The sequence below is a fragment of the Lagopus muta genome, chromosome 5, assembly GCF_023343835.1.
Source record: "Lagopus muta isolate bLagMut1 chromosome 5, bLagMut1 primary, whole genome shotgun sequence".
NCBI classification, from domain to species: Eukaryota; Metazoa; Chordata; class Aves; order Galliformes; family Phasianidae; genus Lagopus; species Lagopus muta.
This window is the reverse complement of record NC_064437.1, coordinates 23,025,026-23,038,821: the sequence shown is the minus strand read 5'-3', so window position 1 is coordinate 23,038,821 and position 13,796 is coordinate 23,025,026. Positions and strand designations below refer to the sequence as shown.

The following is a 13,796-nucleotide window of genomic DNA, read 5'->3' as shown; positions in this document are numbered from 1 at the left end:
ACTGTACCCCCAGGAGTGCAGGCTGTTAAGAGGAAGTTTAGGTTCAACATTATTTCATCTCCACTGATCTGGATGTGACTGCACAGGAGATGGAGGATGATCCAAACTTGGAAGATTGAACCACTTGTTTAGCCAAGGTCGTGTCTGGGACCAGCTTTACAACTGAGATGAGAAATGTGCTGTGAAAAATCCTTGAAACAATCTCGGTTCTGAAGCTGTACTCAGAAACCAAACCGTGGTTTTGGTGGACCTGGATGAACTTTGTTGCTGTCTGGCTTCAGCTGAATAACTGATAAAGGAAATGATTTCCAGAGAAGACTAGTGGTGGTCTATCCTTATTTTACATGAGAGTTTCTGATTATGCAAGTGATGTTGAGGAATGCTTATTTTATTCAAGAGCTTCAATTAATCTCTTTTTAAACAATTACCATTTCTTAAACGAGACCCTGTTAAACATAATTAGTCAGCAGACTGATAGATCAGTTTTTGTTCAGTACTTGCATGTTAATCAACTCCGTGTAGGAAGAAGTACAGGGGTTGGGTAGTGTGAGGAAGGGGCAGACAGAGAGGGTGGTGGAATTTCCCAGGTTGCTCATCTTCCCTTTTCAGGCTTTAGAAAGGCTGACAGTGTGTTTTGGTGGCACATCTGCTGCCACATGATGCGCGGGAGTTTTCAATAGCACATCATGTCCTGAAATCTGCCATTGTTTAGCAAACATCACAGGGCTTGTGAAGCATTTACCCAGCACAGGAATTTCCCAGCCAGCAGCAGGGCTATGGAGTGGATTGCTCCGTGCCCTAACAGGGACCTGGAAAGGGCAGGAGTGCTGTGTGACCTGGTGGAGCATTTGAACATGAAGGAAGGAAGCTGGTGACAGAAAGAGATCAGGGACATAGGTGTTGGAAGTAATTCAGACAGGGATGGTTTTGGCAATGCTGTGCCTGGCCAGGCCATTCGCTCATCAGTGCTTGGGAGACGGTAGCCAGTAAGTGCTTACAGCTTCTTATCCTTTCTTGAAGACTGGAAGCCACCCTGGGCCGCCTCAGGGGTCAGGTTTGCTAGCTGGGTCACTGCACTCCATGTTGGGAAGTGGTTTGTCTGATCCCTTCCCCACTGCTTAACTCCATGGCTGTGTAGAAGGTCAGCTCATTCCAGCTTGTTGCAGTGCTGAGCTGCTGCCACCCTGTAATGTGACCTGGGCTGCATCACTCATTGATGACTTCTGCTGTGTTTGTGACTCATGGATCTCACCAAGAAATATTGCTGCCTGATTTCACAAAGAGCCAAGCGTTTCTCCCCGGCTCTGTTTTTCAGTGGCTGCTGCTCTTGACCAGACAGTGAGAGAACTCTGCTGAGCATCGTGCGGAAATGAGCTGCTTCTCTTGTTTTCTAGCCAGGGTCTTGGTGCTGAGCTGATGGGCCTGCAGGTGGATTACTGGATTGCAGCTCCACCCATGGACAGAAAGAGAGACCTGGAGAAGAAGGACCCTTCCACTACCAAAAACACACTGAAATGCACTTTCCGGTCCCTCCAGGTCAGCAGGTTACCTGCCAGCGGGGAGATCGCCACCACTCCAACCATGTCCATGACTGTCGTGACAAAGGAGAAGAACAAGAAAGGTAAGGTAAACTTGCTGACTTGTTGCCAAAGGCCAAGAACGCAGTGCTGCTCTCCTTGTTCTGCAGCCTTGGGGCTGATTTGTCAGTCCTGCGTTACAGTCAGTCCCCAGATCCTAGTCTGTCTGTGGGTGGCTTAATGAGGTGCTAGTTTGAAAGGATGGTGGTTGTTTGTGCTGTAAGGAGTTGTGTCCATGCTCATGGCTAAGATGGCAGAGCTCAAAGGAACAACAGTGGGGACAGAGAAAGGTCTGTTGTGGGTGACTGTGTTAGAAGGCCTGGAGATGCACAGGGACAGTGTCCACAGCAGTGTTCCTTGTTGCTTGTGTGGGATGCTGGGTGAGATAGGAGGGAGCTCATACCCCTGACCACCAGGCTGAGACACTTGGACCTGAAGTCTTTGTGTGCATAAATGGCAGTGCAGAGTGCTGGCATGGTCCTGCTAAACGGTCCTGCCAAACTCCTACCAAACTACTAAGAAATGAATTCAATTGTTACTTTGAGACATGAGCATTTAAATAATAATAAAAAAAGCAACACAACATCACTAGTGAGTCTTGGTGCATCTCTTGTGAGCAGCAGAGATTCACTTTCTTTGCTCGTTTGATTTTCTTCCAGTGATGTTTTTACCCAAGAAAACAAAAGACAAGGAAGTTGAGTCAAAGAGCCAGTGCATTGAAGGAATCAGCAGGTTGATTTGCACAGCGAAGCATCAGCAGAACATGCTGCGGGGTATGTACAGCTTGCATCCCTTTGGCTCTGGGGTGAGCCTCAGCTGCCAGCTGTTTTCCTGCAGGCAAAGAGCTGCCCTCATAGCTGCCCTGTGCCCTGGAGCTGGTGTAATGGGGTCTTCCTGGGGAAGGGCTCACATCTGCAGGCAAACTTAGCAGTGTCTGTCAGGGGAGCTGTGTCTCCAGTTTCAAAAATATCCTTGTTGCCTGTTCAGTTAATAATTCCCTGTACTGTTAACAGAAGTTTTCTCAGGTCACCCTCCTTCATTCTGGCCCAGTCCATGTGAGACTGCCGAGTGAGGGGTGGTTGCAGAACAACATCACCTCTGCAGGAAAGGCAGAGACCCCCTGGTGAGAAGTGTGATGTGTCTGTCTCCATAAGAGCGTGTTTGCTCAAAAAAGAAAGCGGAGAGCGTTTGGGAAACTGGAGGGATCACATCAGGTGAAGCTGAAATCAGCAGTCTGGGAAGCTCCAGTGCTGCTGGAGCAGCAGTCTGAGCCGCTCTTCCTATCACTGGTCTGTGCTTCAGCCACGTGTAGCAACAGTGGTGGGTTGGCCCAGCAGTGCAGCTCACACCCTGAGCACAGAATGTAGCCAGGCCTCCCTCTGCTGACTGCAAGGAGCTTTCTAGCAAAGCTGTTTCTGGCTGACCACTTACACTTGCTGTTTTCTAACTCACCTGTTTTATTTCTAACCTTCCCCTGTAGTCCTGATTGACGGAGTGGAGTGGAACGACGTCAAGTTCTTTCAACTGGCAGCACAGTGGTCCTCTCATGTCAAGCACTTTCCCATCTGCATATTTGGGCACTCCAAATCTAACTTCTAGCCACGCTCGGAGGGACCTCTGTCCATCCCAGGGACTGCACACCAGGAGCCAGGAACTGCGTGCCAACTCGACTCGCATCACTCTGCCCTCTCCTGCAGAATTAATTACAGATGTGCTTGGATTACTTTTGAATTACTTTTTTTCTATTAACTCTTAAGTTTACTACGAGGGAAGGAAACCCCTTTAAACAAAGGCAAAAAACAACAACAACAGTCTTAAATATAGATGTGCTGTCAACAAAGCTGTGGGGGAGTTGGCAGGAGCAGGCAACCTGCCCAAACACCTCCCACCTCGGAGCAGATAGCTGAATAACTGCACTGCTTATTAACCTGAGACCTCATTGGTGTGTGTGGGCTGGGGGGGCCGTGCATTTTGCAGAAGATCCTGCATGTTACGATGCGTTTTGACCCCTCCCTCCATATTTCTAGGAAAACCAATGGCCAGTCTTTCTTCCTGCTGCCAAAGGATGAGAGATCAGAGAGTCTGCAGGGCGTCCAGCTGTCCGGTTTGAAAACCAATCCGGTGGTTTGCAGAGCTAGAGAGGGGCAGAGAGGAACTCGCCCTGCATTATGTGGGGTCCGGGTCCGCCCTGGGGCTGGGCAGGTGTCTGTGCTCAGTGCTGCCTGAGGAAGGCTGGGCAGGAGCAGGAACTGGGGAAACACAAGGTGTAAGGAACCTCTGCTGCCCCCTGGTCTGTGACAGTGACCAAACCGAGCCAGTCACCTGCAGTGCTGCTGAGGGACACCACGTCAGTGGGGTCGCTGCTATTTACATACTCACACCGATTATTTACTTGTCAATAAAACCTCGTCCAGCCTCCAAGGGGAAAAGATTTTTTTTTAATAGCCGCAAATTTTTTTTAATGCTTTCTTAAAAAATAAAAAAGACAAATAAATAATTTAAAAAAAAAAACAAAAAAACAAGTTGCCAAAAAGAAAAAATAGAACTACCAAACCCAGGACGATGAGCCGTTGCCTGTGAAGTGATCCACCGCTGTAGTGGCTGGAGCTGCAGCCAGCCAGGTGCTCTGCAAGGCCAGCTGCCTGCCCATCCATCTGTCACACTGCACATGTGAGATAGTGTGTCTGGGCTGCTTCATCTGCTCTGCCTTTGTCCTGCCTGGACTGCGCTGTCTGCAGCTGGGTGTGCTGCTGTTGTGCCCAGCTGAGCCACCCAGCACCTCTCCTTGTAGGGACTGCGAGGCTGTAACAGAGCTGCTGGAGGCAGGTGCCCACCTGCAGGCTGTAGGAAGTTGTCCTCGCTGTCTGCTTTAGGAGTATTGTCTGCTCAGGCAGGCATTCATTTCTCTATGGGGTGCATCCTGTCCTCGGCAGGGCATTGCTGCAGGCTGAGCTTTGCTGTGTGATGTGGTCCTGTGCTGCAGTGGAGAACTACAGGTGGAACGGGGCAGTGGATGAAGCTGGATGGGTTCTTCATCTCTGTTGGGCAGCAGGTTGCCCTGTGCCCTGGGCTCTATTTGGCCTGGCTTTTGATTGTTTGGCACACCTTGGCATTTTCAGAATGTGTTGTTGGAGGACAGGGATGCTTTTGAGTGTTTCCCAGCTTTAGCTGCTCAGTAGTTATATTTTTCTCTGAAAGGTTTGGAGAATCTGTGTTGCCCTGCTGGTATGGGTCCTGCTCTGCCCTGCTGGTGGGCTGATGGGGAGCAAGGTGAGAGCGTGGTCCCTGCTGCAGCTCGGGGCTGGGCTGCTCTGCTGGCTTTGATTTAACGAAATCCTCCCCGTGACCAGATGGGAGGAGGATGCTGTGCAGGCTGTGTGCATGCTCCTGCTGCCCCTTCCCACAGCACTGCCTCCCAGCTGCCAGCACACAGCTGGGGCAGGGCTCAGCTCACATCGCTGTGTCCATCTACTCCTGTGGTTTTGGTTGACCTGAGCTGATGCTGTAGGACTGCGTAGCGTTGCCTAGCAGCAGCAGCGTGGGAGATGGTGTATAAGCACATCCTTCTTTTTTTTTTTTTTTCTTTCTTCTTTTAAATTGTATTGAGGCTGTTGAAACGAAAAACCCCTTTGAAAGGAAATTAGTGTGAGATTTCTTCCTTGAGGCTCCCACTGCTGTGGCAGGAGCTGAGCGTTGGGCTCCATCTCTGGGCACCACACGCAGCCCGGCAGCTCTGTGGCAGGCATGGGATGGGCAGCCCTGCTGCAATGACTGAACGCTGTGCTCCTCTGCGTGTGTTTCAACCTACTGTAAAGAAACGGGCAGTAGCTGGTGCAGGATTGCTGGGTCCTGCCTGTCATGTGTACATTGCCCTGCTCTACTGTGTGTGTGTGTGTGTGTACGTGAGAAAGAAGCACTCGCGCTCGTTGCATTTCATGTTAGTTTGTGTTTTGGTGTAACTTTGTACACCTGAATTCACCGGGTAACACCGGAGGGAGATGGTAACACTGCTGGAAGAAGGGCTTCCACCTTGCTTGGAGGTGAGGGCTCGTTGTGGCACTGACCTGGTTTTACAGCACTGGTGAGCAGATGAGAGATGGAAGGTTTTGTGGCATTGTGTTGCACCTTGTGCTTGCTGGTCCTTTGGTTTGGGTTCTGTGGCTCGTCCCCAGCCCTGGGGATGGTCACCTGCTGCCTGTCCTGCTGCACACGTGGGGTCTTGGGTGGCTTTTCAGCTCCACTCTGCAGCTGCCATCCACTGAAATTCTTATCACTTCCATCTTAGCAGTAGCTGCAGAGTCCTTAATTACCCATGAGCTTGGGGACGGCCACTGTCTCCTCAGCTGGGCTTGGCTGTGTTACTGGTGTGTGTTTGTGACTTAATAAGGCACAGGTGGACGTTTGCTGGGGCTGGAGGAGATTTGCTGTCAGCGTGCAGTCATCCTTTGGCCAACACCCACTGGCCTGAGCTTTACCTGGCACTGCAGCAAAGGCCCTGTGAGTTTCCTCAGCGGCAGTGGGAAGCAGCTCACGCAGGAAGGCTCCTCCCGGTCCTTTCTAACCGGCAACAGGCACGGAGGGGGCAGTGCAGAGCCAGGACTTGGGGCATTGCATATTGTGGCTCAAAGCTTGAAAGGAAGATCCTGTTGAGAGGTGCCAAGCTGATGGGTGCTGCTGGGTTTGCAGGAGTGGGGGTCCTGGAACAACGTTGGGTGTGATGCCTCCATCCCCAATCAGCAGGTCCTTGGTTTCCATAGGGAAGAGCACTGCTCTGCAGCACAGCGGTCACCTGCTGAGCATTGCAGGGCATTGCCTGCCCAGCTGCGTGCCATGGTGATGGGGAAGCACTGTGGATACTGTGTGCTGTGCTGTCAGCCCTGCCTGGGCCGCCGCACAAGAGGGGACGTTACCACTTTGTAGATTCCTGAGTTGTCCATCTGTTTCATTGTTGTATTATTTGGGTTCTCAGTTGTTTCTTTTTTTTCTTTTTCTTTTTTTTTTTAATGAAGACAGATTAAATGTAAATAGCTTTTTTTTTTTTTTTGCTTTTTTTTTTTTTTTTTTTTTGAACAAACCGCAACGTGCTCGACCTCGTCAACTATTTTATGGTACTAATGCAACACTAATAAAACTGGACATGAAAGCACATATCCGCCCCTGGAGTCATCTGTCAGCAGGGCCTGTTCGGCACAGGCGGGGCGGTCATCTCCTGCAGGAAGAGCCGCTGGGTGCCACAGCGAGCACTGGGGGATTCGGGGCTGGGAGGCGCTGAGCCGCCTGGGCTTGGCAAGAGTGCAGGGGAGAGCGGAGCTGGGAGGAGGACCGCTCACGTGCCTTCCAGGAACCCGGCCGTGAGCAGGCTGGGGATGCCCGGCTCCCACGGGGCCTCAACTACGGGAACCGGGGCTGCGCTGACAGCCCAGCACGGCTTTTTCCTCCGCTCTCTATCTAGCGGTCCCCGATCCTTCTTCACGCTGCCTTCTGCAGCGCCCGCTCCTCGTCCACAGGGGCGAGGCTCAGCCCCGTGCCGCGTAACCCCGGGGCCGGAGCCGCGCTCTCACGTCTGAGCGGCGTTGAGACGGGGCACCGCGCAATCCGCCGAGGTTCTGCCGCTTAAAAACCCAATTCGGCACCCGGGAAGATCAGCCCACAGCACGCGAGCGGCTGCGGTGCGGTTTGTAGATGTTCATCCCGGCCGATCTAGCCTCGTCCTCCTGCAAGCTCTGAGCGTCGCCCCGCGCACGGACACGCAGAGCTGGCCGTGAAGCGCGGCGCTCCGCCCGTCCCCGCTCGGCTCCCCCAGGCCGGGCGCGGCGCTCTCCGCCCCACGCAGCGCTCCGGGACGGCCGCCTCCTTCCGTCCGTCCCTCCCTCCCCCTTCACTCCCTCCTTCCCTCCCTCCCGCCGCTCCCGTCCCGCCGCCGCCCCGCCTTCCGCCCGCCGCCCTCCCGCCTTCCTTCAGCGGCCGGGCGGCAGCCGGCGCGGCCCCTTTAATTCCCCCGCTCCCCTCCCCCGCCCGGCCGTTTCAGCCTCCATTTTCCAGCGGATCCGGCACCTGGAGGAGGAGGAGGAGAAGGAGGAGGCGGCGGGAGCGGCCCGCGCCCCGCACCCGGCCCCGTCCCGGGCATGGCCGCCAACATGTACCGGGTGGGAGGTAGGCGGGCAGGCAGGCGGGCGCTCCCACGGCCCGGCCGCGTGCGGGCGGCGTTGCGGGGCCGGCGGGGCGAGGCGAGGCCCGGGGCGGGGCGGCGGGGTTAGGCCGCGAGCGGGGGCGGCGCGGGGGGGGACGACGGCGCGGGAGGCCGGGACCGGAGGGGGGGCGGCGGGGATGGGGGAAGGGGGGGGAAATCGGGCGTGAGGACGGCGGCGGGGTGAAGCGGGGTGAAGGGGCGGCGCGGGGAGGCCGCGGGGCCGCGGGGGGCGGCCCTGGGTGGAGCGGGCGGGGGTGGGGGCCCGGCTGGGAAGGGCCGCGCGGGGACGGGGCCGTGAGGGTCTGCCGGGCCGCAGGTCGGGCTGCTCGCGGCCCCTCCCGTGCTGCCGTCCCGGCCCGGCGCCCCTGGGCCGCTCGTCCTTTGTTTTAACTCACGGCGAGAGAAAGGAGAGGCGGCGGGGTCCGGCGTGCGATGTGACTCGGTGCGAACGGCGAGGTGGTCTGGCGTGCGTTCGAGCTCAGCCATTTTCCTCTGCCAGAACTGTTGCGCGGAACTTCCTTCTCCCCGCGCCTCCTCGCCCGGGCACCCGTTTGTGAAACGGGCTTCAGTAAAACCGCACTAAAATAAACGAGGGGGGGGAAAATATGCGGCGAAGGTGGCCGAGCCGTCCTGCCCGGCCGCCACTTTCCGTTCTTTCCGCCTTTTTGGCCCGTCCTCGCTCCGTGCCCCGAAAAACGTCGCCTCCTTTGTCGCAGTGTGCTGCTTCCCGGCGGTGTTGGTTTACAGACGATGAGCTGTGCCTCTGGGCCGGCCTGACTCTGCTTCCTGCGCTGCCCCGGTGGTGCGTGAGGAGCCGTGGTGCGTGAGGAGCCGTGCGTTGGGTTTGTGGTGCTGAGAGGGGAGGATGGAGACGAGTGGTGCGAACTTAAGGCTGGGCTGCTGGTGTGAGTGGCAGAGGGAATTTCTGTTTAGTGTTTGAAGTCGTGCGTGTGAGTCCTGAGTGCTGTGTTGGCGTGTCTCTTGCTTGGCATCTGTACTCTGTGCCCTATAGGCTCATACGGGCGGAAGGAAGGGGCCTGTGCTGGAGATCTGTAGGCCGCTTGCTGCTGCAGGCCAGCTCACTGCAGAGTGTGTAGGGTAAGCGCAGCCCGCCCTGGCCATCGCTATGGATGGTGATGCTGGGATGGTGTCCTTTATTTGGGCCCGGCCTAGTGCTGGGCTATGCTTACAGCAAGTGAACCCATTCTTATGCTGGGGACCCCTGTGCAGCTGTGCGTTGCCAGTACTGAGCAGCTGGCTGGACCAGCCTCTCATGCTCTTGCTGCACTGCTGAGGCCATGGTGAGTGGTGCAGGCCAGCTCTGTTGTGAGAGTGCATGTTGGCACTTGGGCAGTTGTTTTTCCAGATGTCTTTCCGCAGAGCCGCTCTGTAGTCAGCCTGTGCTCCTGCAGCCAGTTATCCACCCCAGGTGCAGGGTTCCCTTGGCCTTAGGTGAACTTTGTGAGGCTCTTGACATCCCTTTTCCCTGCCTGTTGAAGTTCCTCCAAATAGGAGTAGCAGCCCTGCCCTCCAGCATGTGACACATTTCTCACAGTTCTACAAGTGTCCAGAGAGTGCATTCACATCACCAGGAAGCTTTTCCCTGTGTCCATCAGATGGATGCTGTTACTGGCAGCCAGCCGAGGGTCGTGCTGCTGATTGCACTCCCTGTGCAGCCAGTCTTCTCACTGCAGGGAGTCTCATTGCTCGGGCATGATTTGCCCATGCTGTAGACTGGTGTCGGTCGCCTCTGTGTGCTTGGGATTGGTGTCCAGGCTTTGCTCCATAACCTCCGCAGGCAGAGGGCGAGGAGCTGGCTGGTGGCCAGTTCCTGTGCTCGGGTATTGTGTTTGTGGTTGAAGCCTTGCTCGGGTGTGCTGCTGAGCCCCACGTGTGGATGGATGCGGCCATTTCTGTGCGGCGGCCCCGTCCTGAGCCAGGAGGTTGCGTTGCTGGATTGCTGCTGAACTCTGGTGCTGGTGGCTCCCGCGAATGGCTGTGTGCTGAAGTCGCGTGTGCACTCCAGGGCGGGATTAAATCCCCAACGGATTTGTGCACGATCGCTTCGTGTACTTCCCATTGCAGGAAGAACATCCAAGAGATAATCCGCTGTTGGCCTTGTGGTTACGAGTCGCGTGTGTGAACTGCAGACCCGACAGCTGCCAGCAGCAGCCTGTGTGATGTAGATCAATAATACTCCTGGAAGTGTGCGCTGATCGCTTTTGGCCTGGTTGTGAAACGCTGTGGGCTTTTGCTTTTGTGATCCGATAGGTGGACTGCACTTCTCTGACAGATGCCAGTGTGAAGCACGCAGTTGGCAGCTGTTTGCAGGGCCTCCCTTTGCAGGAGGTGCTGTCTGCTGCTTGGGGGCGAGCAGGTCAGCGAGCTTCTCCACTTCTGCTCTGTGCCTTCTGCAGGAGTTCAGTTGCAGCACTGCTGAACTCCAGTACTGCTGGAACTGGCAGAGTCCCGCTGCAGCTTTATGCTGCTGTGTTATTCCCTTGATGCAGCACGACAGGTTTTTTTGTGTGTTTTTTCTTTTTGCATTTCCATCTTGCACTGATTGGAGGAACTGAAATCCTTCCACCTTTCCTCCTCCTCTCCCGATGCGATTTTCCTGGATTATTTTTAATCTGAATCAGGCACCCGGTGCAGCTCCCTGTGGGACTGTGTGAACAGCTGAATGGGAGGGCTGGGAACAAGGGGACGGGCAGGAGGGGCAGAGCTACTGAAGTCAGCCCTTCTGCTGAGGCAGACATCAATTTACGCCTTTAGATGAGAAACTTTTTATATATTCTTGACTTTTAAGAGTTACCCTCTTGGTTGGGAGTGTGCTACACCACTAAATTATTGAGACTGTTGAGTCTGTAGCGTACATAAAGTGTGCTTGAAAGGCATGTGGGGGTGAGTCAGGCACGTCTGAATGTGTTAGATGTGGCCAGCATGTGTAAGTGAGACTACGGCCCTTTGGTGCCTGGTGTGGGAACCAAAGCTCTGCTTGGTGACGGAGCTCCACCACCTCTTTGGTGCTGCTGTCCAATCCCACCTGATGTCAGAGTCGTTGTCTGCTGTGTGTGCATCTCTTGCATCGGTGTAACCATCCCTGAAGTTTTTAAGCGTGGCAGCGTGACGTCACCATCCTGTTATTGTAGGGTGTCAGTAATGCATCCCTGGGGACCAGGTTTGGCCTGTCCCTATGTGCTTACATACCACAGCCTGGAATCCAGGCTCGTGGCATCCACGCTCCAGCTCATGGTTTGTGGCATCCATAGTGGTGCCTGGAGCTGCTGCCAGGTGACTGAATTGGTCCTCCTGATATCATCATGATGTCAGAAATAACTTTTCTGTCTTTTCCTGGTAGAGAGCAGAGGTGCAGAGCCATGAAGAAAGCTTGCACAGAAGCATGTTGTTGAGCCCAGACCTGAAGCATGTAATCCAGATAAATTAACGAAGGCACATGTGTAAACTCCTCTCTTGTTCCTTTATTATCAGTGTGTAGATATTATGGACGGCAGGAGGGGTTAATGGAAGCACCACTCCACTGCTCTGTATTCCTTATGAGGGGTGAGCTGTCTTTTTTGGGTTTGGGGTTTTTTTTGCTTTATTAACAGTAAGCTGAAGTTGAGTGTTGGAAGATAACTTGATCTGAGGGTGAGTTTGGTGGTCAGAGGTGTTAAATAACCAGTGAAGATAATAAAAATCAGAGTCAATTCTTGCAGCTTTCTAACTGGTTCATGCAGTCAGCAATCCTAGCAAATACAGGGTGCATCCTAACAGATCACGTTTCAGAAATGTGAGGTCTTGTGTTTTCCAGCCTTCCTTACTCTGCCTGATATGGACTGAGCCATGAGATAGGTGCGTGGAGTGGCAGTGCTGTGGCCAGACCTGCAGCATGCTTTGCTCTGTGCAGCTCTGCTGGCTGCAAGGCTGTGGTCACTGGGCAGAGTAGGGTGGGAGCAGGCAGCTGGCTTCTGCTGAGGCAGCATGCTTTGCTGCTCCCTGCCCCAGCTGGGACAGTGCCGGACATCACCTCCATTTCCTTCTGCTCATCTTCAGACAACACCGATGTAACAGATCACTTCTTGCTTCAGCACCAGGATCTTACTGCATTGTGAAGTTGGTATTCCTCACATCCCCCAGCAGGAAGCGGAGCCAGCCTTCTAGCAGTGCTGCCTGAGCTTCTGCTGGAAGTCAGGTAACTGGAACAGTTGAGAAAGGTGTTCCTGTGAGATAAAGCAGCCCTGGGTCACCCATTGGAGATGGCTGCTGCGGCACTCACATGCAAAGAAGCCCTGCTTCAAAGCGTGTTGTCAAGTCCTGTTTGATTCCTCCTCTCAACTTGTGAAACCAAATTTGGTCTGTTGGACCGTGTTGTTAACAAGAACTAATGAGCTTCCACTGTAACTGTTTAATGTGTAAGAAAATGCTTAAGGAGGAAAAGACATTGAGGAGATATTTCACATAAAAAACACCGCAAACTTATTTCTAAAGGAACTTTGTCACACCACGGTTCAAAAGGAATCAAATCCTTGTTCTTAGATGAAAAATGTAATTTACTCCCAGCTGCAGATAGTGAGTTCCTCATGTCCTGTAGGATATGCAGTGTGGTGGTTTGCAGGATCCTCACAACCAGTGCTGGGTGTTCAGCATGACGAAATAAGCTCTGAATGTTTCTGGCAACCTTCTTTCCACACGTTTCACCAAAGGGACAATAAGGCTGAGGATGAGAAGCTTTGGTAGATGCCACAGCTCTTCATTTGTGCCACCTTTTCTTTCAAGGGAAGATTCTTAATGGATCCCGCTTGATTTAGTATCTTGAGGTACATTGAAGCCACTTGTATCTCAACAAAGAATTCGGCATGTAAAGAGAAGAGCCTAATCACTTCTGATTTACTTGCTTTGCCTCACAAAACCAGCTGCATACCTCCAAGGAAAGTGCTGTATTTACATAGGAACTCTGGAGGCAGATGAGACCTGGCCTGACTCAACAGAGCAGGTTTGTCTTTAGAAAGGAGGGGTGTTCTTGAGATAGTTTTGACTTGTCATGGATGTACAAGTTTAACTTGTAGACGGGTTAACAAGGACGAGTTAGCTGGCAGCTTTCAGGTACAAGCAAGATAAAATGTAGGCTTCTCCTGCCTCTGGCGCTCTTGTTTGGAGAAACATCTGCCAAGCTGTGGTAGCATTTTGTACTGGATCCGTGTTGTGTGTGACCTGGCACAGGAACCCTGCTCCTGCAGCTATGTGCTGTCATGCTGTGGCAGTGCTAAAGACCAGCCCACATAAAGGTCTGCTGGCACAACTGGAGTTACGTAGGCTCACAACTTTGCTAACGGATAAAATGTTTGTCTAGCTACGTGCTTGGGAACTGAAGTGCTGGAAGAGGTAATACAGAGCAGGCTTTGTGTCCAGAGGACTTCAAATCTTGCTTACATATCTGGTGTAAAGCAAGGAAGTGGTTTGCCAGGAGTGTGCAGCGTGCTTCCCTTCTGCAGGGCGCTGGCTGGTTGCACCAAGCGGGTTGGTGCTGGGTGTAGATGTGCCTTAGGTACAGCTGGAGTATTGGGATGCTGCCGTGAAACACTGATTTCTAAGAGCAGAATTGCTTTTTTACCCTCAGGGAGGTACGCTAGAAGTTTTATTTCATCTCCCGTGTTTTCTTACAGGCTCACTTTCAAGTCCTGTTTGCACACAGTCTCCCTCCCTTGCCCTGCCACCAGCCCCTCAAGCTGCAGTTAGGGGGATGTGCTGCAGTTCTTATCGAGGTGCCCTGTGAGGTCCCACTGAAACCCCAGCCTCTTCTCAGTGCTGCAGCAGGTTGCTGTCCTGTCATTTTTCCACAGATCTGCCTTGTGTTGAAAACAATGAGCAGTTCTGTGCAGGACTAATAGTGTTGAGTTTCTATACAGTGTGTATTTAATCTGAAGTGGTTCTTCCCCTTCTTCTCCTCTCATCCTTTTGTCATTTTGCTCTTTAGCTGGGAAGGACATGGTACGAACCCTGTGCTTTGCCCACAGCCATGACCCTGA

General features: G+C 53.4%; 2 protein-coding genes across 15 annotated transcripts in view; both read left to right on the top strand.

Moving 5' to 3' along the window:
• Positions 1-7,388, top strand: part of PACS2 (phosphofurin acidic cluster sorting protein 2) — a 67,050-nt gene extending 59,662 nt beyond the window's left edge. For 10 of the 11 annotated variants that reach the window (XM_048944904.1, XM_048944898.1, XM_048944897.1 and 7 more), the window contains 3 exons: positions 1,395-1,621; positions 2,237-2,350; positions 3,058-7,388. In XM_048944904.1, coding sequence (XP_048800861.1) covers positions 1,395-1,621; positions 2,237-2,350; positions 3,058-3,176 — 460 coding nt within the window. In that variant the 3' untranslated portion in view covers positions 3,177-7,388. Of the gene's footprint in view, positions 1-1,394; positions 1,622-2,236; positions 2,351-3,057 lie in introns of those variants that run through there. The other variant, XM_048944902.1, reaches the window with a different exon arrangement.
• A 109-nt stretch (positions 7,389-7,497) lies between these two features.
• The window catches only part of MTA1 (metastasis associated 1), a 70,422-nt gene continuing 64,123 nt past the window's right edge, over positions 7,498-13,796 (top strand). For all 4 annotated transcript variants that reach the window (XM_048944911.1, XM_048944910.1, XM_048944909.1 and 1 more), the window contains exon 1: positions 7,498-7,730. In XM_048944911.1, coding sequence (XP_048800868.1) covers positions 7,703-7,730 — 28 coding nt within the window. In that variant the 5' untranslated portion in view covers positions 7,498-7,702. The remainder of the gene's footprint in view (positions 7,731-13,796) is intronic.